General features: G+C 32.5%; 3 protein-coding genes and 1 pseudogene across 6 annotated transcripts; 2 read left to right on the forward strand and 2 right to left on the reverse strand.

Moving 5' to 3' along the window:
* Positions 1–1,094: 1,094 nt before the first annotated feature.
* LOC130970667 (uncharacterized) lies at positions 1,095–3,112 on the forward strand (annotated as a pseudogene).
* A 4,083-nt stretch (positions 3,113–7,195) lies between these two features.
* Positions 7,196–14,829, reverse strand: LOC130967207 (protein DETOXIFICATION 44, chloroplastic-like; the record flags this gene model as incomplete). The annotated part of the gene is made up of 10 exons (XM_057892023.1): positions 7,196–7,652; positions 7,974–8,095; positions 8,225–8,317; positions 11,281–11,397; positions 11,518–11,589; positions 11,922–12,085; positions 12,747–12,847; positions 12,953–13,049; positions 13,561–13,696; positions 14,611–14,829. Coding segments are annotated over 10 exons (1,182 nt in total), but the record flags the coding sequence as incomplete, so codon positions are not given.
* On the reverse strand, positions 14,536–17,714 carry LOC130968399 (peroxiredoxin-2E, chloroplastic-like). Of its 4 annotated transcripts, XM_057893649.1 has the most exons (5): positions 16,897–17,707; positions 16,090–16,219; positions 15,436–15,560; positions 14,874–14,913; positions 14,540–14,753 (listed from the first exon to the last, which is right to left on the reverse strand). In XM_057893649.1, exons 1-4 carry the CDS (start codon positions 17,540–17,542, stop codon positions 14,882–14,884), a joined length of 933 nt encoding a protein of 310 aa, XP_057749632.1. In that variant the 5' UTR covers positions 17,543–17,707; the 3' UTR covers positions 14,540–14,753; positions 14,874–14,881. The 4 variants fall into 4 exon arrangements, with proteins under 4 accessions (XP_057749630.1, XP_057749632.1, XP_057749633.1 ...); XM_057893647.1 differs by having other exon boundaries at positions 14,536–15,026; positions 16,897–17,714; XM_057893650.1 differs by lacking the exons at positions 14,540–14,753; positions 14,874–14,913; positions 16,090–16,219 and having other exon boundaries at positions 16,897–17,693.
* Positions 17,715–23,107: 5,393 nt separating this feature from the next.
* On the forward strand, positions 23,108–24,656 carry LOC130970392 (WAT1-related protein At3g18200-like). The gene is made up of 6 exons (XM_057896468.1): positions 23,108–23,295; positions 23,390–23,452; positions 23,542–23,658; positions 23,724–23,911; positions 24,149–24,213; positions 24,344–24,656. Exons 1-6 carry the CDS (start codon positions 23,108–23,110, stop codon positions 24,467–24,469), a joined length of 747 nt encoding a protein of 248 aa, XP_057752451.1. The 3' UTR covers positions 24,470–24,656.
* The last annotated feature ends 745 nt before the right edge of the window (positions 24,657–25,401 follow it).

Raw genomic sequence — 25,401 nt, forward strand, 5'->3', positions numbered from 1 at the left:
ATTAAAATTTATAAATAAAAGTTAATATCAGTTGATTTTACAAACTTAATTTATATTATGAGTGAGTGAGTATTACTATTATTTATGTTTGATAATTTTATATTAAACTAAATTATAATAAAATAAATATTATTTAGATTATATTATTTAAAATTATATTTAGATTAAAAAAGATATAAATTTATATTACTTAAAATCATTTGTTAACTCTTTTTTTTTGCTATAACTTTTTTAAAAAGAACTTAAATTTATGTATTAGTATTTATTATATTTTTGTCAAAATTTTTAATATTTTTTGGTATTTTTTTTAAATTTGGTCTTCTTAGATTAAAAAATTTTATATCAATAATGAATATTAAAAATTAAAAAAATAATATACATCATACAACATTTAAAAAAATTTTTAAAAAAATAACAACAACCATAATATAAATAGAAAAAATAAAAAAATTAGTAAAATGATATAAATAAAAAATAATATTTTTGCTTGGCATAGGCATAAAAAAATCAAATATAAAAATTCTAATAATTGTTATATATGTTTCTTTTTATAGATGAGACTGAAAGATAAAGTTAGTAAAAAAAATTAAAGATAAAAATTAATGTCTAATTGTTTTCATATGAAGTTAATAGTTAAAAATATTATCAATTTAGCTAAAATTTTTAAATTATCTAATAATTTTTAATTATCAATTTATATAAAGACAACTGCACTAACTTAATAACAGAAACAAAAATTTTAATTTTTCTTTGTTTCAAGTGAATGAGAATTTATACATAAAATCACATATACATTTAGAGATAAAAAAAATAAAAAAACAAAAATTTGAAGCGTTAAAAATTGAACCTGTATTTTCAGACTCAATTGATAAATTAAACAAACTCTTAATCTCTAAGTAACGTTGTTGATTATACCACTGACTACTAAATTGCTAAATTAAACAAACTTTTTAGTTTCGAAATTATTCATGATGTTGCTGATTACAGCACTGAGTTCTATGTACGTGCCTATCATCCCGTACAAACCGACTATATACAATACAAATACTCAAAATCCCTAAAAAATCCTTACACACTATTATATTGGAATGTCACGCATCCTCAGCACCAAAAAATCTTGAACTACATATTTCAGTAGCAATTTCAAAGCACATGAAGACTGAAACTATTCCTAGGTGAGTAGTTTCTTCTGATTTTTTAATGTTTTCATTACATTTAACTAGTTTCTTCTCTTTGTTGAATTATTTTAGCTCTGGTTTTTGTTCTATCATTTCTTTTGTCTTCTAGTTTTCAATTGATGTTTCATTGTGGTAAGAGAATTTTCTTTCTATAATTCTTATATGTTTCTATATATGAATTACTATGTTTTATAAATTCTCATGCTTTATTAACAAAACATTTTAAGGAGTTGAACAAAGTTGACAGAATTTTGATTTTGTTTGATGTAGAAAAAGGAGATCGTGCAGGAGACGCAGTGGAGGAAGTGATTCAGTAGAGAGTACTCTTGAGAAGTGGAAGGAGTACAGTAAACAGCAACAACAACTAATCAGTGAAGGAGATGGGGTTGAAATAATTCACAAAGTTCCTGCAAAGGGATCAAAAAAAGGGTGTATGAAAGGCAAAGGTGGACCACAGAATTATGATTGCAAGTTCAGGGGTGTGAGGCAGAGGATTTGGGGCAAATGGGTTGCGGAAATTCGCAAACCTATCAATAGCAAGCATGTTGGTGAAGAAGCAAACATGGTTTGGCTTGGAACCTTTTCTACTGCACTTGAAGCTGCTCTTGCTTATGATGAAGCAGCAAGGACCATGTATGGCCCTGACGCTCGTTTGAACTTCCCTCAGCATCATATCATAGAATTAGTAGATTCTAATGGATCATCTACTAGTCCAGTATTTGATCAGAAATCACCAAGTGGAACCTATATAGATACTTTGAATGGTGGTGATGTTGCAAAAGTTGACGGATTGGAGGGAAATCTTGATATGGGTCTCGAAGAACAATTCTAAGTTTTCTGAGATAAATGAATTATTGGAGATGGAATGTGAGGGAGGAATTCTTCAAGGACCTTTTAAGTATGTAATGGACGAAGTTGCTGGAGGAAGTGAAGGACTAGAAAGAGAATTAGAGGAGGTTTTGAAAAACTCTGGTTTAGTTGAAGAGTGTAATAATTACATGCTAGAGGATTCTATGTGTATGGCTATGAATACAAGAGCTGATTATAACTCTTGTGATGCTGCTGAACAGGAGATTATGGGAAAGAGTGAAGTGGAAAATTATAAATCCTGTAATGAGTTGAGCTGCACAAACCATTGCTTTGGATACTTGCATAATATGATTCCAAACAGTAATCCTATGATACCAAACGGTAATCCAAAGTATGAGCAGTTCAGCAATCTCAAATCTGAGGTAGCTATTACAACAAAAGATATGGAGGAAGTATTTGCAGAAATTCTGCAGTTTTGCAAGCAAGTGCTCCAAGGTGAGTAATGTTCAGTCAGAAAGTGGTCCATTCACATATAAGTAATATGATGTTAGTGATTGCAAGAATGAAGCAGCCAATATAATAGGAGATTCAAAAAATCATTTAGTTACGAGTAGTACTTTTGGATCAATTGCAAAAGTGTCAAAAAAATGAGGCTTTGAATATCAATAATACTAGTAGAGATTTCAAATTGCAAGAGAAAAAAACATAAAAATTCAGAGTCCGGATGTAGCACTGTGTAGAGTAGGAGGTGTTCTGATATTTCGCAACAGTTGCAAAATTTGGGTGGTTACTTGTCTGAATACTTGAACAATATACCGTTTGCCGACATGGAAATAGGTCATGATTATAGTTTCTAGAATCCAGACTATGACTTTGGTCTATTGGAAGAGAAGAAGTTACTTGATGTGTGCATTTCACGTAGAGGGTCTAGTTCCTCATATTTGTTTTCCGTAATTCATAATGATAGGATTTTTTTTTCATTTTGGTGGGGTTATTGCAGTATGTTGTTTTTGCCCCACTATAATTATTCAAATAAGGCTAGTTAGTTATCTTTTTTCACATCTCAATTATTATATATAATTATATACTGTGTAAGAACGATGCATTAAGCTATAAATGTTGAACTGTGGTGCCATTTTATGTAAAAATTAGAGATTTTTCGTGTTAATTGAGGGTTTGAACATGTATGTACTTCAATCTCAAACATAAAACACGTAAAATTGCAAACCACACCTTTCTTCTATATTTCCATAATTGTTTAGTAATATGAAAATTACTGACTTGAACAATGCAAAGGATTATATTCCATTTAGAAGAATCATATATCTAAAGAAAAAGAATGCATAAATTGTCACAAATATGCAAGGTTATCTTTCCCTACGAATACTAAACAAAGACTGTGCAATTTCCTATTAAATATAAATTTTTTCTTTGACTTGTTCCCTCTCCGTATACTTCTTTGGAAACTATATATATTCTTTTTTTTGAAACAAAGGAAGTTCGACACATAAAAGTGGAGCATGAAACAAACAAATACAAAAGGAAACTATATTTATTCTAACTAGCTGTATCAGCAACATTTTCATAGATTATCAAAACTAGTCAGATAAATGGCCTTATCCAAATTTTATCAATGTCTTTTGGGTCTTTGTCCCTTCCTTCTTTTGAAGGGTTAACCAGAAGAACCTCTCATATGACATATAAACCTGGTCTATATATTTGCTTCTGAGGCTGAGATATAAGGATTTGAATCCTCTAAAGTTTGAATTTTACTTTGGAGAGTAAAGTGTGATCTCTCACCATTTATTTCATAGGTGGGACCAAGAATAAAATATGAAAGAGAAACTATTCAAGGGTAGAAGATCACACTTTACTCTCTAAAGTGAAATTCAAACTTTAGAAGATCCAAATCCGAGATATAAATATAAGGATAATAATAAAAATATCTCAATTTAAAAAATGTATAAAATAATATGTATTAAGATAAATTTTATAAAAAATTTACTTTATTTTTATATTTATATTTTGATTTTTGTTGTGGAACCAAATTTGAATATTTTTTAGCGTGTATTTTGATTAAAATTTATAAATAAAAATTGGTATCAATTAATTTTACAAACTTAATTTATATTAAGATTGAGTTAGTGTTACTATTATTTATGTTTGATAATTTTATATTAAACTAAATTATAATAAAATGAATATTATTTGAATTATATTATTTAAAATTATATTTACATTAAAAAAAATTAGAGAAAATTCTACTTTCCTCTCCTGAAAGATGCTAAAATGATACTCTCTTATCTTCTATTTGTAAAATATACATTCTCCTTTCTTATCATTTTTAAAAAACCTCCTCTTTAATCCATTTTAAATTTTGTGTTAACTAATGTTAATCTTATCTATTTTTCAAGAAAAAATAAATTATTTTTTACAAAAATACCCTTTAACAAAAATTATATTTTTTGTCGTTAAATTTTGCTTACCAAAATATCCTTTAATAAATTAATTTTTATTGATTAAATTATATTTTTATCAAAATAATTTTTAAAAAAATTTAATAATTAAATTATTTTTTTAAGATACCCTTCAATAGTTTTTTAATTATTAAATTCTAATTTTACCAAAATTTTTGTTAAAATAATATATATTGATATCAAAAAATTAATAGTAAAATATAACTATAATTGTTAACAAAAATTTTAATAAAATCATAATTTAATAATTAAAAAATTATTGAAAGGTATCCTAGAAAAAATTAATTTAATTATTAAAAAATATTTTGGTAAAAAAATTTATTAAAGGGTATTTTGGTAAGCAAAATTTATTAACAACAAAATAAAATTTTTGCTAAAGGATATTTTTGTAAAAAAAATTATTTTTTCTTGAAAAATAGATAAAGTTAACATTAGTTAACACAAAATTTAAAATGGAGTAAAGAGGGGGTTTTTAAAAAGTTATATGAGAAGGGAATGTACATTTTACAAATACAGAAAATGAAATATCATTTTCAGGAGAGAAGGGTGGAATTTTCTGCTAATGAGTAATAGTTCAAATGACATAGTCTCCCCATATTAAGAGGTTGTGGGTTCGAATCTCCTATCTTTGATAAAAAAAAAGAGTGAAATTTTCTCAAAAAATTATTAAAAAAGTTATAAATTAATATTACTTAAAATCATTTGTTAACACTTTTTTTTCTATAACTTTTTTATAGAGAACTTAAATTTATGTATTAGTATTTATTAATTCTTTGTCATAATTTTTTAGAATTTTTTCTGGTGCTCTTTTTTTTTTATGTAATTTGGTCTTCCTAGATTAAAAAAATTTATATCACTATTGAATATTAAAAAATTTATTAAAAAAAATAACAATATCCATCAGACAATATTTAAAAAAATTCTAACAAAAAACAACCATAATATCAATAAGAAAAATAAAAAAAATTAATAAAATGATCTAAATAATTTTTTTTACTTAACATAGGCATAAAAAAAATCAAATATGAGCCAATGAGTTATAACTCAAATGGCATAGTCTTCTTATACTCAATTAAGAGGTTGCGGGTTCGAGTCTCCTATTTTTAGAAAAAAAAAAAGAAATATGAGAATTCTAATGATTGTTATTTATGTTTTTTTTATAAATGAGACTAAACGATAAAATTAGTAAAAAAAATAAATTATTGATGAAAATTGATGTACAATTGTGAAATTAATAATTAAAAAATTATCAATTTAGTTAAAATTTTTAAATTATCTTATAATTTTTAATTATCAATTTTATATAAAGATAACTATATGTAATTTAACTATGGAAGGAAAATTATAATTCTATTTCAAGTGAATGAGAATTTATACATATCACATATACATCCAAATAGAAAAAATAAACAAAAAAAATTGAAGAGTTTAAAATTGAACCTGCATTTTCTGACTCAATTGTTAAGCTAAACAAATTCTTAATCTCGAAGTCACCAATAACATTGCTGATTACACCACCAAATGGCTAAATCAAACAAACTCTTTAGTCTTCAAGTTACTCATGACGTTGCTGAATACAACACTGAGTTCTAAGTACGTATTTATCATCCCATACAAATCGACTACATCCAGTACAAATACTCAAAACCCCTCAAAAATCCTTACACACTATTACATGAGAATATCACGCATCCTCAACAACAAAAAAAAACTTTGAATTATATATTTTAGTAGCAATGTTTTCATTACATTTAACTAGTTTATTCTCTTTGTTGAATTATTTTAGCTGTGTTTTTTGTTCCATCATTATTTTTTTCATCTTCTTTTTAATTGTTGTTTCGTTGTGGTTGGAGAATTTTCTTTCTATAATTTTTACATGTTTCTGTATATGAATTTCTATCTTTTATGAATTCCCGTGCTTTATTAACAAACCCTTTTAAGGAGTTAAACGAAGTTGACGGAATTTTGATTTTGTTTGACTGAAGTTGATGCAGTGGAGGAAGTGCTTCATCAGAGAGTACTTTGGAGAAGTGGAAGGAGTACAATAAGCAACAACAACAACAACAACTAATCAGTGAAGGAGATGGGATTGAATCACTGTGTTGGTGAAAGAGCAACTTGCCTGAACCCAGTTTGCAGGCATGAAAATATGTCATGATTATAGTTTCTTGAGTCCACTAGGTGGTTACTTGCCTTAACATTTGAATAATACACAGTTTGCAGACATGAAAGTAAGTTATGATTATAATTTCTTGAGTTCAGACTATGATTTTGGTCTATTGGAAGAGAAGAAGTTACTTGAGATGTGCTTTTCGCGTAGAGGGTCTAGTTCCTCTAGTTCCTGATATTTGTTTTCCGTATTTCATAATGATAGGGTTAATGCGTGATGTGCTTTTAGTTTTTTTTATTCGGTAGGGTTATTGCAGTATGTTGTTTTTGCCCCACTATAATGATTCAAATAAGGCCTAGTTTGCATTATCTTTTTTCACATCTCAATCACTATATATAATTATATACTATGTAAGAACTATGCATTAAGCTATAAATGTTGAGCTGTGGTGCCATTTTATGTGAAAATTAGAGATCTCTCGTATTAATTGAGAGTTTGAACATGTATGTACTTCAACCTCAAACATAAAATACGTAAAATTGCAAATCACTTCTTTCTTCTATATTTCCAGAATTGTTTAGTAATGTGAAAATTAATGACTTGAACAATGCAAAGGACTATATTCCATTTAGAAGAATCACATATCAAAAGAAAAAGAATGCACAAATTGTCAAATATGCAATGTTGCCTTTCCCAACGAATGCTAAACAAAAGACCGTACAATCTCCTAATAAATACAAATTTCTTCTATGACTTGTTCTCTCCCTCTCTGTGTACTTCTTTGGAAACTATATAAATTCTATCTAGCCGTATCAGCAACATTTTTATTTTGGAAAACTGGTTTGCAGCAAGTACTGCAACATTCCAATAACTTGCTCTAGTCCTACACTGTTATGTATTCTATCCAATTGCAAGGGTATGGAAATCAGGCCTATTTTTCACAACATAGAGCTCTTGATCATGCTCTGGCCATTCAAAAAGTTTGCCTTTATTGGATGACTTCAAAATAATGTCGGTCAGTTTCCACCGCCATCTTTATACCAGACCATACTCCACGGGCCATTTTTGCTGCTCAACCTATCAAAACATGTGTTTAAATTATGTAGATTTAAATCACTTTCCATAATTCCCTCTAAAGTTTTCTCAAGTCTGCTTATAGCTCTAGCTATAGGAGTAGGACTATGAAAAAGATTAACTATAAAATAAAGTTGCAAGACATTTTCATACATGTAACAGCATGCCATATCACAGGTTGACAAGCATGTCCAGTTTCATACTGGGATTCTTTTTGGTGCAAGGTTGCCAATATGGAAGGTATAGTGAGTCATAACAACCAACAAAAAGTGTCCCAACTGTCACCATAATAATGAATTAGATGTGTCAATGCCAAATATCTACCTCCATGTTCCGGCGAGAACACGCATAATCATGAAGAGAAACAACCCTGCCCAGACTCCAGGAAGTCCAAGTTCTGGAGCAGCTACCAGCAAGAACATTGAAGAAACTAGTCCAACCAGCATCTACCCAATAACGAAACCCAAGAAACAAAATGTAAGGATAAAGAAGGGAACAAACGACGAGAAAAAGATTAAAGCAAAATTAGTCATGAGACTTTTTAAGTATTTTTAATCATCAGGTTGCACAATTACCGTTGAGTACGCAGCATAACCATAGTCTGATACCCCATAGTAAAGCCCATCAATGACAAATACCAAATTCACTGGTTGAGTTCCAGCCACAAACTACACAGTATGATTAAATTTCAGATATTTCAAACATTACTGATACGTACATGCATTCACAGTCAGAAAGGAGGATCATGCATAATATAATAGCTGAGTAGACATTTAATAGCCACGCTGAAACTTAGCCTGGCTAAAAATAAGATATTATATTTCAATCAGTCCAAGAAGCTTTTGTCATGCAAGGTATGATTCATCAGTACTAGAGTCGCGATAGTCTGATGTTACAAATATATAAACATACAACAAAATGAACCTTCAGTTATTAGCCAACCAACAGTAAACCATTTGCTTATTTAAGTGGAGCTCAACACTTCACAACCTATAAGAGTGGCATGACAAGCTCTCAAATCGACTTCTTCTTGTTGAGGAGAGTCGACCAGAAATTTTGCATTAATTGTAAAATTATCCCGGGAGAGAGTTTGACAACACAACATAGAGTGCTCGTCATGGATTTTCGCGTTGAGCAAAAGTTGAGGAAAATGCATCATACGAAGAACCCAAGGACGAGGTAGTGGCAGATGAAAGGTGAGGAACAAAGAAGCTTCCTAAGACAGGTAGAAGAAGAGGCAAAGTGGGATAGAAATGGAAGCGCAGAAGAGATGTGGAGAGAGATGACAGAAGTTATTAAAAGAATAGCAAACGAAAGCTTTGGTGAATCTAAAGGAATAGGATCAAGAGGCAAGGAGTCCTGGTGGTGGAATGCAAGTGTACAAGAAAAGATAAAGATAAAAAGGGAGTGCTTTAAAGAATGGTCTTTATGGCGCAATGCAGATAACTGGGAAAAATATAAGGCGGCTAAGAAAGAGACAAAAGTGGCTGTAAGTGAAGCAAGAACAAAAGCATATGAGGGTCTCTACCAGTCTTTGGGCACGAAAGAAGGAGAAAATGATATATATAGAATCGCAAAGAGCCGTGAAAGAAGAACGAGAGATTTGGATCAGGTTAAGTGCATAAAGGATAAGGAGGGAGAGATGTTGGCTCAAGAGTAGAAGATTAATGAAAGGTAGAAGAGCTACTTCTACGAGTTATTTAATGAGGGATAGAAGACTCTTTCGAGCCTTGGTCGGTTATGCACAAGAGAAGAAGACCAAAACTTTGACTACTATCGAAGGATTCGAGACTTCAAGGTAAAAGAGGTTCTAAAGCAAATGAAAAATGACAGGGCAGTAGAACCGGATAATATCCTGATTGAGGTTTGGAAGGGCCTTGGAGAAAAAGACATCAACTGGTTAACCAAGCTTTTTAATGAGATTTTAAGGTAAAAAAGGATGCCTGATGAGTGGAGAAAGAGCACCTTGGTACCTATCTACAAGAATAACGGGGATATACAAAGTTGCGGAAACTATAGAGGAATCAAGCTTATGAGTCATACCATGAAATTATGGGAAAGGATGATAGACCGGAGGTTGAGAAAAGAGACACAAGTAACAGAGAACCAATTTGGATTTATGCTAAGCAGATCTACCACTGAAGTGATATACCTTTTAAGAAGGATGATGGAGAGGTATCGTAGTAATAAAATGGATCTACATATGGTGTTTATTGATTTGGAAAAAGCGTATGATAGAGTATCAAGAGAGGTCTTATGGAAGGTTTTAGAAAATAGGAGAGTAAGGATCGCATATATTCGTGCAATTAAAGACATGTACGATGGGGCCACAACTAGGGTAAAGACTCAAGGTGGTGTGACAGAGGAATTTTCTATTGGTATAGGATTACATCAGGGATCATCCTTAAGTCCATACCTTTTCACATTAGTTTTGGAAGTACTCACAGAGCACATCCAAGAGCCTGTGCCATAGTGCATGCTTTTTGCCGATGATATCGTCCTTATAGGAGAGTCAAGGGAAGACCTAAATAAGAAGTTGGAGTTATGGAGAGAAGCTCTAGAAGTGTATGGTCTGCGTATAAGCCGTAGCAAGATGGAATATATGAAATGTAAGTTCAGTCTGAGAAGGGAAAACTCTAATATAGAGGTGAAAATTGGAGAAAACATCATACAAAAAGTTAAAAGTTTTAAGTATCTTGGGTGCATCATACAAGATAATGGAGAGATTGAACAGGATGTAAATTAGAGGATCCAAGCAGGTTCGTCAAAATGGCAGAGTGCATCTGGTTTTATATGCGACAAAAAAGTGCCTTTAAAACTTAAAGGTAAATTCTATTGCACCGCTATAAGACCGGCTATGCTTTATGGTACGGAGTGTTGGGCGGCTAAAGGAGAGCACGAACATAAGCTGAGTGTGGCAGAGATGAAGATATTGAGATGGATGAGTGGTGATAAAATAAAGAACGAAGATATAAGGGAGAGAGTTGGAGTAGCACCCATTGTAAAAAAGATGGTTGAATCGCATCTTAGGTGGTTTGGACATGTGAGAAGAAGACCGATAAAACACCCAGTCAGGAGGGTGGATGAGATGGAAGATGGACAAGGGAAGAAAGGCAGAGAAAGACCTAAGAAGACCATCCATGAGGTGGTTCAACGAGATCTACATGTAAACGGTCTCTCTGTAGACATGACACATGACAGAGCACAATGACATCGTTTGATTCATGTAGCCGACCCCACTTAGTGGGATAAGGCTTTGTTGTGGTTGTTGTTGTTGTAGTTAATGTCAAGTCTAACCTCCCAAAAAGAAAAAAGAAAAAAAATCCTGAAGATAATCTAGCTAAGATATAAGATTATACATTCATCATCACTAAGTAACCTTGAAAAGATAAATTGTTTGTGATGCTCCATTATTTGGGAGGAAAAGAAGGGAAGCAAAAAAGAGTCGATTCTTATGCTTTGCATGAAAATGATGTCGCTAGAAAAAGATGCTCTCCAATTAATGTCTTGAACTGGATTTCAATTTTTAGTTGGTGTTAAGGACCTGACTTACACACAAACTTCAACTTCTGCAGTCTCGTTGCTTTGACTTTTAAATCAATCCAAGTCAACAAGAATTGTTATTTCTTACTAATATGCCTGACCGAGCAACACTCAGAACTTCCAAGTCTGTGGTAAATAAACTTGAAAATGATCCAAACCCAAAGAATATGATCACGGACAAAGTAATTCCTGTTCCTAAACTAATCTGCTTGACACATAAAAAAGAGTAGGTGAAACGAATTCTGGATGGATCTGTGTACAAGTTATATCGTTCAACTAAGAAAGTAAGAACCTTAGTAAGTTACTGGAGGCAATAATCAAGCACCTGTAATACTCTATATGTAATGAGGCGTGCTTGCTCGTAATTTCCCTGCGAGTAACTGCTGGCAAGAAGTGTCTGTAAAATAAATGTCATTACTCATTACAATATTACACAATAACAGGACATCATTTTGAGCCCCACTTAGAATTTTGAAAAGACTTTGGCTTATGAGCAAAAAGTCTTAAAATTTGACCATACCCAACCTGATTGTTTACTTGGTCAGGGAAAGCCCCCAAATGTCCATAAAATAAACAAATGCAGTTCATAATTATAAAATAAAACTTTATTCGACTGGATTCATTTGTGTCTTGGAAACTGAATATGATAAACTAACGAGAGATATGTTTTGATCATGTTCTCTGCGGTACTTTGTTACTTCATAGTCATTTATGAATGCAAGATCTAACCTGACCAGCAAGTGCCAGAGCATCAGTGAGCAAAGATATCGGCAGCCAAACTTGCATGCAAATTTGATGACCAGCCATAGGTATAGGGCCTTGCTTAGCTGCCATAGAGATTGACAGTGTCAAAGTTAGAAACACAGCCACAGTCCTGCCGATAAGAAGACCACCTACAATACAAAATGCAACAGTCAAAGTAAAACTAACTGCCTAATTAGCTCGGTTATGTCTTCGATCCAGTTAGAGTTAAGAAAAACAAAAACCATATTTCGTGACTAAAAGTACAAAATACACATTATAATGTGTGAACAGACACAAAAGCCCTGTTAAAATGATCTATTCAATCAAATTCCCCTTTCAGGAACAATGCGATCATAATATTCTTGAAAAATGAACTCTATGGGATCGTAATTTTCAAATCATTCAATCATATCTGATCCTATCAGCAAATCCTTCCAGTTTCTCGAAATTCTCGTTCCAGTTCACTAGTTACTAAAATGCGCAATTCAACTTGAAGCTACATGTAAAATCTATATCCAACAGTAGCAATAAATACAAAACCACAAATAGAATACACTATCCATTCAAAGCATGAAATCAAGAAAAACTGAAACTATTGATCCCTGAACTCATGTTAATCTGATTAGTTATAAAGCTAAAATCATGCAAATTTGCAGTTCATCTTGAAATTTTCAATGCATTTGTACAGAAAGAACTAGTAACAATTTTTCCAATCCACTCTGATAATTTTATTATCATTACCGAAACAAAAAGCTTCCTCTGTATATGGACAGACTTAGCAACACTACGACTTAATTTAGAAAGAGGTACCAGATTTCAGATAGCTAAAAATTTTTCTCCCATCAAAGTGAAAAGGCGTTAGGAGCACATTGCCGGTCAATTTCCATAGAAGAATAAAAGCAATTAAGTATCTGGTGAGCAAAAGAAAAACTGCGTCAAATGCAGAAGATTACATAAATTCAGGGGCATGTGCAAAATGCACAGATAAAACTAAGTTTACCACATTGTTGACGTACTCAGAGATCACTGTAGTAGCTGCAGCACCACTAATGCCAAGACCAAAAAAGAATATTAATATTGGATCCAATATCGCATTAAGAACATTGCCAGCACCTGAAAATTCAAGCGAAGCAATCTCCATCAATACATCCACAAATTTTTCACATTAACAAGACTAAAGTGCAGACATAAGTCTACAAAAACTAAATATACTCGAAGAAATAATTTGAGAATCTGCTTGTGCTTCTTCTATGCAGTAAAGAGTCAAGAAATGAAAATGAGAACAGATATTCCATATAAGCTATTTTCTTTGTCATTCATTTATTAGCCTGTGTTGTAAGATTCCATTCTTTCTGGATTGAGTATAATATGAAAACACAGCCTTTACTAAGAGTGCAGACTGTTAAAAAGAGGAGGAAAACAGGGCCTTTACGAAAAGAAAAGAAACCATGGAGTTAAAAAGGATGGAGTAAACCACAGAAAATGCCACGGGAAGAGGACGGAATTCTAGTATCACACGCGGGGAGGATTTTTGGGGGGGGGGGGGGGGGGGGTAATATTTCTAATTTTCAATCAAATTTGAGTGAGAAAAGATAAAGGTATAGGATGCTGATGCAGTACTTGCCAACAGCATATAGAGGCGTCTTTGTATCCTTAAATCCACGAAAAGTTCCTTGAGCAGCTAATGCAATCACAATTGCTGGAGCGCCAAAGGCCCTTAGCATAAGAAAATTCTCAGCAGGTCTACGCATAGGGGAATCCTGTACAGAAAATAAATGGATTATGGAGTAGATGATATTAATAAGATTTTTATCAAGTCTAAGGAGACAGAAGTAAGGTTCAATTATAGATAATGAAATGTTCCGTGAAATGGTTTTCCAAATATGCAATGTTTATTTCTATTAAGCTCAGACCAACTAAAAGGGGAAAAGAAATACTGGGACATAGAAAAACCTCTTGTTATGCATATAATGACTGATGACAGGGAATTTGAAGCAAGAAAAAGTAAGTTTACATTGATTGACTAATTGTCAATATATTTCTTGAAGTGGATGGCAACATAATTAATTAACTGAAAGGTAACTAGTACATAATGATATTGGTGTTATAATAAGGTTCTCACCTTTAAATATAAGAATTAGTAACAAGAACTATCACATGTCTATTAGAATTGAACATGGATTTGGAAATGAAATTCAGTTCCTTTTATTATTGTGCAATATTGACGTTAATTCATCAAAAAAGTTAGGCACCACTATATAGAATAAAAAGAATGGCTTAAAAGAAAAATGCAATGACTGCTTTTCAAAATAGATTAAGAAAAAAAAAAGTAATGAATCTGCAACTGTGTAACAGAGAACAAGCCTATGAGAAGCAAATTGAACTTTCATGATTCAACCTAAAGTAAGATTGCTTCCACTTGAGATTTTACACAATAGTTCTACAGAGAAGTTGTAAAAAAGCATTCACTGATTTATATTACATGGAAAAAAAAAGATCATCCATTCTTCCACCCTCCCCCCTTCCCTTCCATCTCTTTTTTTTCCTATTCATATGGTTGGCCGGGTGGTGTTGTCTTGGACAACCAAGTGTAGACTCTGAAGAAAATAACATGCCGACACAAAATAAATATACAAGGTAATTATTGATCAATAATCGGCCAAGGTTGACATACAGCAGGTATACCCATGATGTTCATAATGATGCCAGAACCAAGGGAAAGAAGCACAGTTTCAGCAATTCCAAGAGTAGCAGCAACAGCTAAAGAAGTTGATACTGAAGGAATACGCCTCTTGCTTTGGTATTTGCCACCAAAATCTAGATGATACCAACGTGGAACAAAACCGTCAGTAGAGGCATCTAAATAAGGGAACCTATGGCCATGTCTGGAAAACTAGTCAGACTATTAAAGAGGTGTAGCTTTCTTATAAAGCTTACTACTTTCATCAGTTTGACTGGAATCCTTGCTGATCAGTGCCTGTTCCTCGGCAACAAAGGATGTGGTAATATTAAGTAAAGGAATGTTAAATATTTTTGACACCAAATTAAACACAAAAGTTGAAACCCCAACTGCAGCCAATTCAGCAGGCCCTGCATATATAAATATAATTAAGGGGGATTTCTCACTACAACAACAATCATCAATCAAATGTATGTCCAAACAAACAGAACCTAAGACAAGCAAATACTTGTAACCATCATCACCAACTACAATTACAAGATTACAACTATCTATTAAATAAACAACAAACTAGCAATTCAGAATGGTTGGCTTCCAGGGTGAGAATAAAATTAAGCCAAATAAGCTGCAGGCATATAAATTACAATTCCATACTTTCGACCAGTTTAAAACAAGAAAATGCAAACCAATAAATAAAATTAATTTAATCAAATTAGCCTTCTTTATACAAGAGTATGTTTGAGTTAATGATTTAAGTGACTATTAACAGAAAGTTACTAATAACTAACTAACTAATTCACCATCTGTAATAATAAGTACCTATGTGGCCGACAAACGCTGTGTCGATCAGTGAGGTAAGTGGATCAGCTGCCAATGCCAAAGCTGCAGGTAGTGCAATGGACAGTATTTCCTTCCCCAGTTCATCGAATTTAAGCCACCTATCTCTGTTCAAAGCAGGTATATTAAACTTCAAAACTCCAATTTACATGCAAATAACCTAAAAATAGAAAAGAAAGACAAACTTTTTAACTGAAAATTCTCAGTCACACATTAAATCAGATTCAAAGAAAGAGAAGGCAGAAACTTTATCAAATTAAATCCTCAAAGTTCAATCTTAATTAAAATCGAAGAAACAAACTTCAAAATCCCAAATCACAAATAAATAACATAAGAATAAAGCCATAGACTAATGTCAAAAGTTCCATTTACATGTAAGATTGAGCTAACAATAGCTTCATTAATTTTAAATCTCTTTCAAAACGAAGAAACTAACTTCAACTCAAATCCCAAATTCTGCATCAAATTAAATTCAAACAAAGCTCAATCATGATCAAGTTAAAGCCACACATTTCAGCTGAAACCCCCAAGAAACACACTTTTAAGCCCCAATTACGCATAAACTAAGCCCAAAAAAAATAGAAAAAAGAAAAGGAAAAAAATCCAGCTCTGATAGTAACTCAATTGAAGCATTACCCGAATCGACGAAGAAAAGCAAAGGAATCATCCGAAGAAGACGAATTGCGAGAAGATTCATCTTCAAGGGAGCTAGTTTCAACGGAATCATTGGTGGTGGTGGTGGTGGCACCGTTGTTTTTCAAAGAAGCTTTTGGTGCGATTCGGATTGGAATGAAAAAAAAATGAAATGTGGAGTTGGTAAAATAAAAAAAAAAATTTCAACTAATTTTTTATCGGTAACCAATCACCATGAACATGAACGCTGAAACAACACATTTTAACTTCGCGTGGTATTACTTCCTGGCGGAGGTGGAATCGCTTCTTCCTTTGGAGAAATAAAAAATTGCCAACCATAAAGATAAAACATTTTCTCTTCTCTGGCGTTTGCCAAACACACCTAATGTTGTTGTCTAAAACATGTACAGGTATAATCAACGTTTTATCACATAAAGCGCTATGGGCTAAACCCATCTCCGGCTTCTCCGCAGTCGCCACAGCGTATTTGGGGTAACACTGTTCATTAAACGCACTCAAAATTACAAGCCAAACATTGCGAAACAAAACAAAAATAACGATAAAACCCAAAATTTCCCTGTGTTTTCACCCTGTATTAGGGTTGAAAGATAAAAATTTGTCTGGTGCGGGTTTCAATTCATATTATTAGCCTTTATCCTAAGAAACAGGAAGAACTCACATCATGAAAAGAACAGAAAAAAAACTCGTAAACAGCAGAACCCCTCGGTTATGTCGAAAATTCCAGAAAAAGAAGACAAATTCAAAGCAATTTGAGCAAATCATCAGCGCCACTGAAAGTGAAGGCACCACCTTCTTCCAAATTGAAGACCTTAACGACACCGTCTTCCGCTAAGAGTGCGTACCTCCTTGACCTAACACCAAGCCCAACGGGCTTATCGCTCAGATCCAACTCGCACCCAATGGCCTTCGTGAACGTTCCGTTACCGTCAGAAAGTAACAGAACCTCGTCGTTGACTTTCAGGTCCTTCTTCCATGCCTTCATCACGAATGCATCGTTGACCGAAATACATGCGATTGTGTCCACGCCTTTCGCCTTCAGTTCCGCTGACTTCTCCACGAATCCTGGAACGTGCTTCTGCGAGCAGGTTGGTGTGAAGGCTCCCGGGACTGCGAAGAGGATGGCCTTTTTGCCTTTCGTCAGGTCGGAGATGGTGGTGGTTTGAACCTCGCCGGCGTCGTCTAAGTAGGAGAAGGTCGCTTCCGGGAGCTTGTCGCCGACGGCGATAGTGGCAGAGATTGTGGTGGATTTGGTGGCGTAGGAGGGAGTGTGAAAGGTGCAGGGTTTGAAGGGTTTGGAGTGGTTGAATTTGAGGGAAAAAGGGGAGAGGGGGAGTTTAGAAGAGAGGGATTTGGGTGGGAAGAGGGCGGTGGAGGAGAGATAGTGGGGGGTGGTGGGAGAGGCGAGGAGTCTGGAGAAGGTGAGAGATGCGGCCATTGAAGAAGGAGGAGGAGCTACGTGGCACTAAGAAAACGAGAAGTGTCATGTGTTAGTGTTAGGTGTTTGTGTGTGTAGTGCGAAAAAGGTAGGTAGGAAAGTCGTTAGGAGAGTGAGTTGGGTGAATGAATGGTTGTGGTAGGGATTGGCTCAGTTTGTGACTTCGTGGTGTGGTGTGCAATTGTGAATTGTTACTGTTACTGTCTTTTTTCGGGTTTGGGTCTCATTTCGTAGTTGTTTGTACTAAATTGACGATACTTAGTACATTTAGAATTCTTCCTATAGTATATTATATGAATAAAAGAAAAATTGTACATTATATGTTAAAATAAATAAAGGAATGGTGGTTTAAGTAAATTCCAAATTTTAAATACTAATTTAATAATTTTAAAGGATGAAATTATGCGCATTTTTTATATTTAAAATTAAATAAATAAAATATCAAACAAAATAAGTAATAGGTAGACAATTTATCATTTTAAGAATACGTACATATTCGTACAGAGGCTAAAGGATACTGCTTAATGTGTATCCTATAAAAAAAATTTGAAGTGTATCGTGATACCGGTATTTTATTAATTTTTAACCATTGATTTTAATTATAAAAAATATATATAATATATATAATTAAGATCATCGATTAAAAATTATAGAAACACTGGTACGACAGGACATTTAAAAACTTTCCTATTCTATATACATGTTATTAGAGATACATGTACATTAATGTATCAATTTAATTAAATATTATATACTCGTATTATTGTATTCATATGGTTAATTAAATATTTAATTTAAAAAAATAATAATAATTTAATTTTTTTTAAATTAAAAATTTAACCATTTAAAATTTTGAAAATTATCTAATATATCTGCAAAGCTTCTTTTATACGGTGCTATAATATTTTGGACAGTATTATATCGGTTTGATTTTAAGTTCTTTATTTCATATAATATTTTTTAAATAATTTAAACTTTTAAAATTATAAAATTTTTAATTTAAAATTTAGATGAATATAATTTAGATTAATAATTTAATTTAATCTAATAAAATAAATATACTTATATTCGTATTATTGTATATTATTTTTATACTAATTCTTTTTAAATGGTTAATTTTTTTATTTAAAAAATTTAAATTATTTTTTAAATCAAATATTTAATTAATTAATTAACCATATAAATAAAATAATATGAAAAATATTTAGTTAAATTAATACGATAATATACATATCTGATATACATGTTATTTGCATCAGTACAAATATGTACGTAATTTTAAAATATTTACATATGTAATATGTAAATAAATATTTTATTTATTTAATATAAAAAATTCGCGTAATTTCACCTATTAAAATTACTAAATTAGTATTTCAAATTTAAAAATTACTTAAACCACCCTTCCTTTGTTCATGTAACACATAATATACCACTTTTTTATTTTTATTCATAGGAAGAATTTTAAACGCACTAAATACAACATAATTTTATTTATGTAACACATGATTTTATTGCTTATATTATGTTAAAAGTAGAGTAATTTATCTATATAAAATAAATAGAAAAAACGTTGAATCCTTTCACATTTTATTACTAAATCGTGGTAAAGAAGCATCAAAAACATAAATCGGGAAAAACTTTTACGGATTATGAAGTGAACACTGTAGCCATAAACCGTGTAACTCTTCTATGGTTTATGAAAAAATTATTTTGGGTATAAATCGTGGTAGTCTTCAACGGTTTATGAGTACCTGTATATATACATAATGCGCAAAACCTATAGATGGATTTCATTGTTGGGGGTTAAAGATTTTGGTGATGAGTAGTTGAGAGAGAATTTGGGGCCATTAAGACTCTGGCGCGGTGGAGTCATGAAAAACGAAGTTCGCATGTACTGATTGAATGGCGTTGCGCACGTGTCTGAAAACATCAATCAAAAGATTAATTTTCAATATGTTAAAATTTTGTTAGTAAGTAGTTAATTTTTTTTGTTGATTTATTTTGTAGAATGTTACGTGTGCTTTGTGCAATTCGTAAGTAATTTATGTAGTGATTTGTACGTTAAATTTTGATTAGTATTAAATTATTCTTTTTGTTAATCTATCGTATTTATATAAAAAATGAGAAGTATGGAATTGACTGTTTCGTTAGAGAACCAAAGTTTGTTGAAATTTGATTTTTGGCGAATTAATTTTTGGTTAGTGAGCCATAACTTTTAAAAATTGATACTTATCAAAATAATTTGATTTTTTGCGAATTAATATTTTCGTTAATGAACGATACTTCACACCATATTTCTTACTTTTTTGAGTTTCTAGAACAATAAAACTCTTATCCTCACTTGCCATTGTGAAAATGCTCTCCTTTAACACAATGATTTTCACAGTGTATATATAAAATTTTTTGAAAAAGTATAGGAAGTCAATGGTCTAAGCGTACAATGTGTACAATGGAGGTTTAGGAAATATTAGAGATATGACCATTAGTGTTACATTGTCTTGTTAGGTTACACTTTTGGGATGAATGGATTCATGACATGGTACTAGAGTTTGATCCTTGGTGAACTCCAAAATCAACTTAAATTTTTGGGATGAGTGATTTTATAACATGAGATAATTATTATCCCTGATATCCGGATGGTTATTTTGGATAGTATGGGTGTTCATTTTATTCATGGACCAAAGATTTAGTCCATTGTACACATTATACGTTTAGACCATTGGTTTTCTAGTACTACCCAAATTTTTATTACTCATAAACTGTAAAAGAGATACCACAGTATGCATATCTTTTCTTTATAAATCGTGATAGGTACCACGGTTTCTCTTTATAGTACTCTTTTCATAAATTGTGGTAGGGTACCACAATTTATTTGTATAATGCTAAAATATGAAAGAATTTTACGAATTACATAGAATAATAATAAAACACGAAGATAAACAATTCTCAATCGTTGTAATTAGATAAGCATTTTTTCCTTTATTTTATTTCGATAAATTACCTTTAAAAATACGTGTAAAATATAGAATGCTTACTAGCTATCCGATATTTTTATTAGAGTATTTTTTTTTTTATATAAACAATGGGGTGAAAGAACACCCAAAGGAACTACATGAAATTCACTCTAGGAAAAAAACTCCTACTAGATTAGCCATAGAACATAAAAGAGATACTGAAAGGCAAAAAGAAAAAAACATGATATAAAATGACTTAATATAAAGGCATTTAATTATGATATTTTATTATCAATTTCAATGTAAAGTATATAATTTAATTAAATTGGACTAGAAATGTTCATGGATCGAATTGCGGATATCTGCTCTACAACCGCATATCTGATTTGCGGATCTGCAGATCCGCACAATAATAATTATATATATATGTTTGGTATTATATTTACTTGTTTGTATGTTTTTGTTAGTAATTATTATTCATATATTGTATTATTTTATTTTTGTTTTTAGAAAAAATTTGATAAAAAATATTTTAGGAATAAATAAGTTTAAAAGTATGAAAGATATATTTTTATTGAATTTTTTACATAGAAATATGATTAAAAAGAGAATGTTTAATTACGCGGATATATTCGATATCCGATCCGATCTGCATATTTGCGGATTGGATCGGATCGGATTCAATACTAAAAGATGCGAATATCATATTCGATCCAATCCGATGGAAATTGTGCAGATCGAATCAAATATTTGGCCATATCCGATCCTATCCGATCCATGTACACCCCTATAAATTGCGGATCAGTCGAATCTACTTAAAATTTAAAACATGACTTAACCCGATGCAAAATTATACAAGATAAAATGACAAATTCGAATATAAAAAATTGCAATTCAGGGGTTTTGAATCTTGAAGACCCATAGGCCTCTAGTCAACTTTTGAAGAACTATAGAACTAAGAGTTAAGATCATTGCCCGAAATCAAATCCAATATTAAGTAATGATTATGTAGTTTGAGTTAACAAATCTTGTTTTCTCTTGTTTGCTAGCACAACACCCAAACAATATATTGTCACCATCAATTACTCATTTAGAATATTCATTTTACATGCAACTAAAATGTTAAAATACTACTAGGTGTTGTCTATCGTGAGGAAAGTAGTAACAAGATGTTAAAAGACCAGACTAGAATATTTTATTCTAGTGACTTTGATTGATGTTGTACAAAGGGGTATAAATTGCAAAAGCGCCGATAGCACCAGCGCCGGAGGAGCTAGGCCGAGGCACCGACATATTAACTCCGTGAACGGTTTTTGGGGGGTGTTTGGAGATCATGGAGGAAAGCAATGCCTCTGGAAAAGCTTGCTGAGCAATGGACCATTTCCAAATGTGCCAATTTATTTATGAGCATGCTCAATTCAATTTTAATTTTCATCTTTTTATTTTGTTTTTGCAATTTGCGGTTGATCTTAATGTTATCTTTGAACAATTCCTTTCAAGAAATCTTTGATTTATGGTATGGGAACGTTGAATTTGGTAGTGATATTTTATTATTGTTATGTTTTATCTTAATTTTCGACAGCCATTGCAAATGATGATCGAGATGAGTTCATATGCTTAAAACTTATATTTATAAAAGAACCTCCCAAATTAGGTGAAAACTCAGGTGAAGTCGACTTTACGTAAAGTTAATATCTGAGAGCCGTTAAATGAAAATTTAGTCAAATCAGTCAAATCATCTAAGGCTCTTAAGTATCAACTTCACGTGAAGTCGATTACACATGAGTTTCCACTCCCAAATTATTACTAATTTTATTATCTATCTTGATCCTTTAAGCACCAAAATATATTTTCACCACCCTAGAAAGCTCCTACAATAATACTATTGTATCGATTTTCTTTGAAAACCAATAAAATATATTATCTTTTAAGAATAGAACAATTTCGTATTATTGTTATTAAATTGCATGCCAAATCCTACGTTAAATTGAATTCATAGTAAAAATTGAAGAAATTACTCTACGATGATAGAAAATCAATACAAATAATAATGTCACTAAAATCATTACAAAGGAGATGGTGGGAACATGGTCATGCAAATCGGAAGTGGATCCTCTCTAATGGTAAAAAAATTGGATATTATCAAGTATTTAATCTAATCTTTTATTACTTTCTCTTTTCTATTTAATTTTGGTTTCACTTATAAAATTAAAAGATGAAAGATCACATTTTATTTTCTCAAGTATTTTTTCTACTGGAGAGGATCCATTTCCATACAAATCATAGAGGTTGGCCAATCTCTAACTACCTGGCTAACGTGATCCACCTTCAATTTGTCTCCCTAAAATATTACATTTAAAAGTCAACAAGCACAACAAATTGTATATAAATAAGATTTTGTAGTCTAATCTAGAGATAACTTAGCATATATGTTAAACGCTTATATGCCTTTGTAATAATATCGGTAGCTGCCGATAATCACTTTATAAAAAAAATGAACAATTTTGAACGTTCCTTCGGATTGTTCCCTCTCTATATAAGCACATCTCTTTAAGTATTTCCTTTATCTCCATACCCAAGTCTAAGTTGCTAGAACAAGAACACAGGAATGGAAAGTGTTATGACAAAAAAAGTGAAGCTTCTTGTGGCATTAATGTCCCTTCAGTTTTGTTTTGCAGGATACCACATTGTCTCTAGACTTGCATTTAATATTGGTGTCAGTAAAGTTGTTTACCCTGTTTATCGAAATATAATTGCCCTTCTTTTGTTGAGTCCACTTGCTTGTTTCTTAGAGAAGTAAGTTTCATGATTAAACATACATATTTTATAGTTTCCTATAGTCTCTGTCACTTTTTATGTTGGCAAGATTTTAACATGAAACAATGAACAGGAACGAAAGACCACCTCTTACTTTTTCTTTGCTGTTTCAGTTTTTCCTATTAGCATTGCTAAGGTAAGCAATAAAAAAAAAAAAACCGGCAATTTTCGAGTTATTTGTTTCCGTTTTATTCTTCTAACATTATTTTTCATTGGCTGTGCTAGCATCACTGCAAACCAAGGGTTTTACTTGTTGGGATTATATTATGCTTCTCCAACTTTAGCTTCTGCAATGCAGAACTCAGTTCCTGCAATCACTTTTGTCATGGCCTCAGCTCTAGGGTATTTCATTTCACATCTCCTTCTGAGTTTGAACATTTTTGTCATCTGATCTTTGTTTTTTATAGACTTGAGGAAGTCAACATTGCAAGAATAGATGGATTGGCAAAAATTCTAGGAACCATTGCAAGTGTTGGAGGTGCAACTGTGATCACTCTATACAAAGGCCCTCCTCTTCTCCACCTGCAGACACCTCAGATGCAAGAAGATAGCTACATACATCAGTCATCAACCAAAGTTCAGAATTGGACATGGGGTTGCATATACTTCTTTTTTTTTTTGGTTGCCTACAGTATCCCCCAACTCAACAGGTCAAGGACTAATCCGTCGCGGATCTGAGCTCCATTTAAAGTTCTGCCGCTGGCCAATAGGTTGCTGCATGCGCAAGGCAGGATTCAAACCCCCTGACACTTGCTTAAGCGGATAAGGCAGGATTTAAACCCCCGACACTTGCTTAAGCGGACGAGTGAGCTAACCACTCGACCAACCCAAGTTGGTTGGGGTTGCGTATACTTACTTGGACATTGTTTATCTTGGGCTGCTTGGATGGTTTTTCAGGTATCTTTGTCATAATCATTATTGATCATGAGTTACATGCATGAAACTGCAAATTAGTGAACGCCTGGCTTCATTCTTAATTACGTAATTTGACCCCACCCCCCGAAGCGCCCTTTTTCTCCATTTACAGGATTATCGGCGCAATACTGATCATGGTTGGCCTCTACTTAGTCCTATGGGGGAAGAGCAAGAGCAAAGAGAAAAATGCGACCAATGCAAAAAAGTCATTACTAACAGAAGCCTTGCTCAACGATGAGGAAGAGAATAAACATGCTGATGCAGCACCTAAAGGCATACCTTGACATCTCGATCCATTGACATTGACAAATACATGCAATCATGCATACCATGGCATCTAGTTTCTGGTGTAGTATCAGCACAACACAGCCACTGAAGTAGTCCAGCTCTTTGCAGCATTGCAACTTGTGCAAGAATCAGCTATTTTTCATTAATGTATCTTTATGCTTATTTTCACCTAGTAAATCATATACTAGATATTCGAGTCAAGGACTCTGAGGCAAAAGGCCTGGCTAATGTTAGTTTAAACGACAAGATAAAACTGTCCGTTAGAATCCATGTGCTTTTGCTTTACCCACTGAAATGTACATCTGAATTTATGTATGAAAGGTCATACTCACTATGAACATTTAAAAACCCACTTTAGATGAATGATGAGTCTAAATAGATGAGTTCTCTATACATGAATGTTAAGTTTACCGTTCCTTTTACAATTTTATAAACAGCATGCCAGCAAAAAGAAAGAACTTACCACGCAACTATTAACAAGGGGTCCAGAACTCAAACCCAACCGAGAACAACAGCAACTAAGGGGCAGTCAGCACACTCAATGACCACCGCAGCCAATCAACCACTCACAGTGATACATCAACCGAATCCACAATTCACACAACTGCTAAAACTATTCAATCCAAGGGCTGACAAGAGAAAAAACCTTCCTGGTGCTTTTCAATAAAGTCTTGTCATATCCAAGTGGATGACATCACTGCAGCAGAGATCTAAAGTTTCTGCATGAGTACCAACCTGCTATTCCCACTGCAGCAATCAACGGGGTGGACAACCCCCTCATCAGTAAAAAAGGCAACACCAAATATCACTGGTGACCCTAGCCCAGTTTTACAAGAGTTTACTCAGAAGTAGATTCTGAAAATAGTTCTCCTTCCCTCTTGT

The sequence above is a fragment of the Arachis stenosperma genome, chromosome 3 (genome assembly GCF_014773155.1).
Source record: "Arachis stenosperma cultivar V10309 chromosome 3, arast.V10309.gnm1.PFL2, whole genome shotgun sequence".
In the NCBI taxonomy this organism is placed as follows: domain Eukaryota; kingdom Viridiplantae; phylum Streptophyta; class Magnoliopsida; order Fabales; family Fabaceae; genus Arachis; species Arachis stenosperma.

Bases quoted from the DNA above. Each gene is read 5' to 3' on its own strand.
- LOC130970392 (XM_057896468.1), top strand. From the start codon at position 23,108: ATGGAAAGTGTTATGACAAAAAAAGTGAAGCTTCTTGTGGCATTAATG. The intron at 23,453-23,541 runs GTAAGCAATAAA...TGGCTGTGCTAG, and splicing joins TTCCTATTAGCATTGCTAAG to CATCACTGCAAACCAAGGGT. The intron at 24,214-24,343 runs GTATCTTTGTCA...CTCCATTTACAG, and splicing joins CTGCTTGGATGGTTTTTCAG to GATTATCGGCGCAATACTGA.
- LOC130968399 (XM_057893647.1), bottom strand. From the start codon at position 17,542: ATGGCCGCATCTCTCACCTTCTCCAGACTCCTCGCCTCTCCCACCACC. The intron at 16,220-16,896 runs GTGGTGCCTTCA...TCGCACCAAAAG, and splicing joins GGTCTTCAATTTGGAAGAAG to CTTCTTTGAAAAACAACGGT. The intron at 15,561-16,089 runs GTAATGCTTCAA...TGCTTTGAACAG, and splicing joins GCTTTTCTTCGTCGATTCGG to AGATAGGTGGCTTAAATTCG.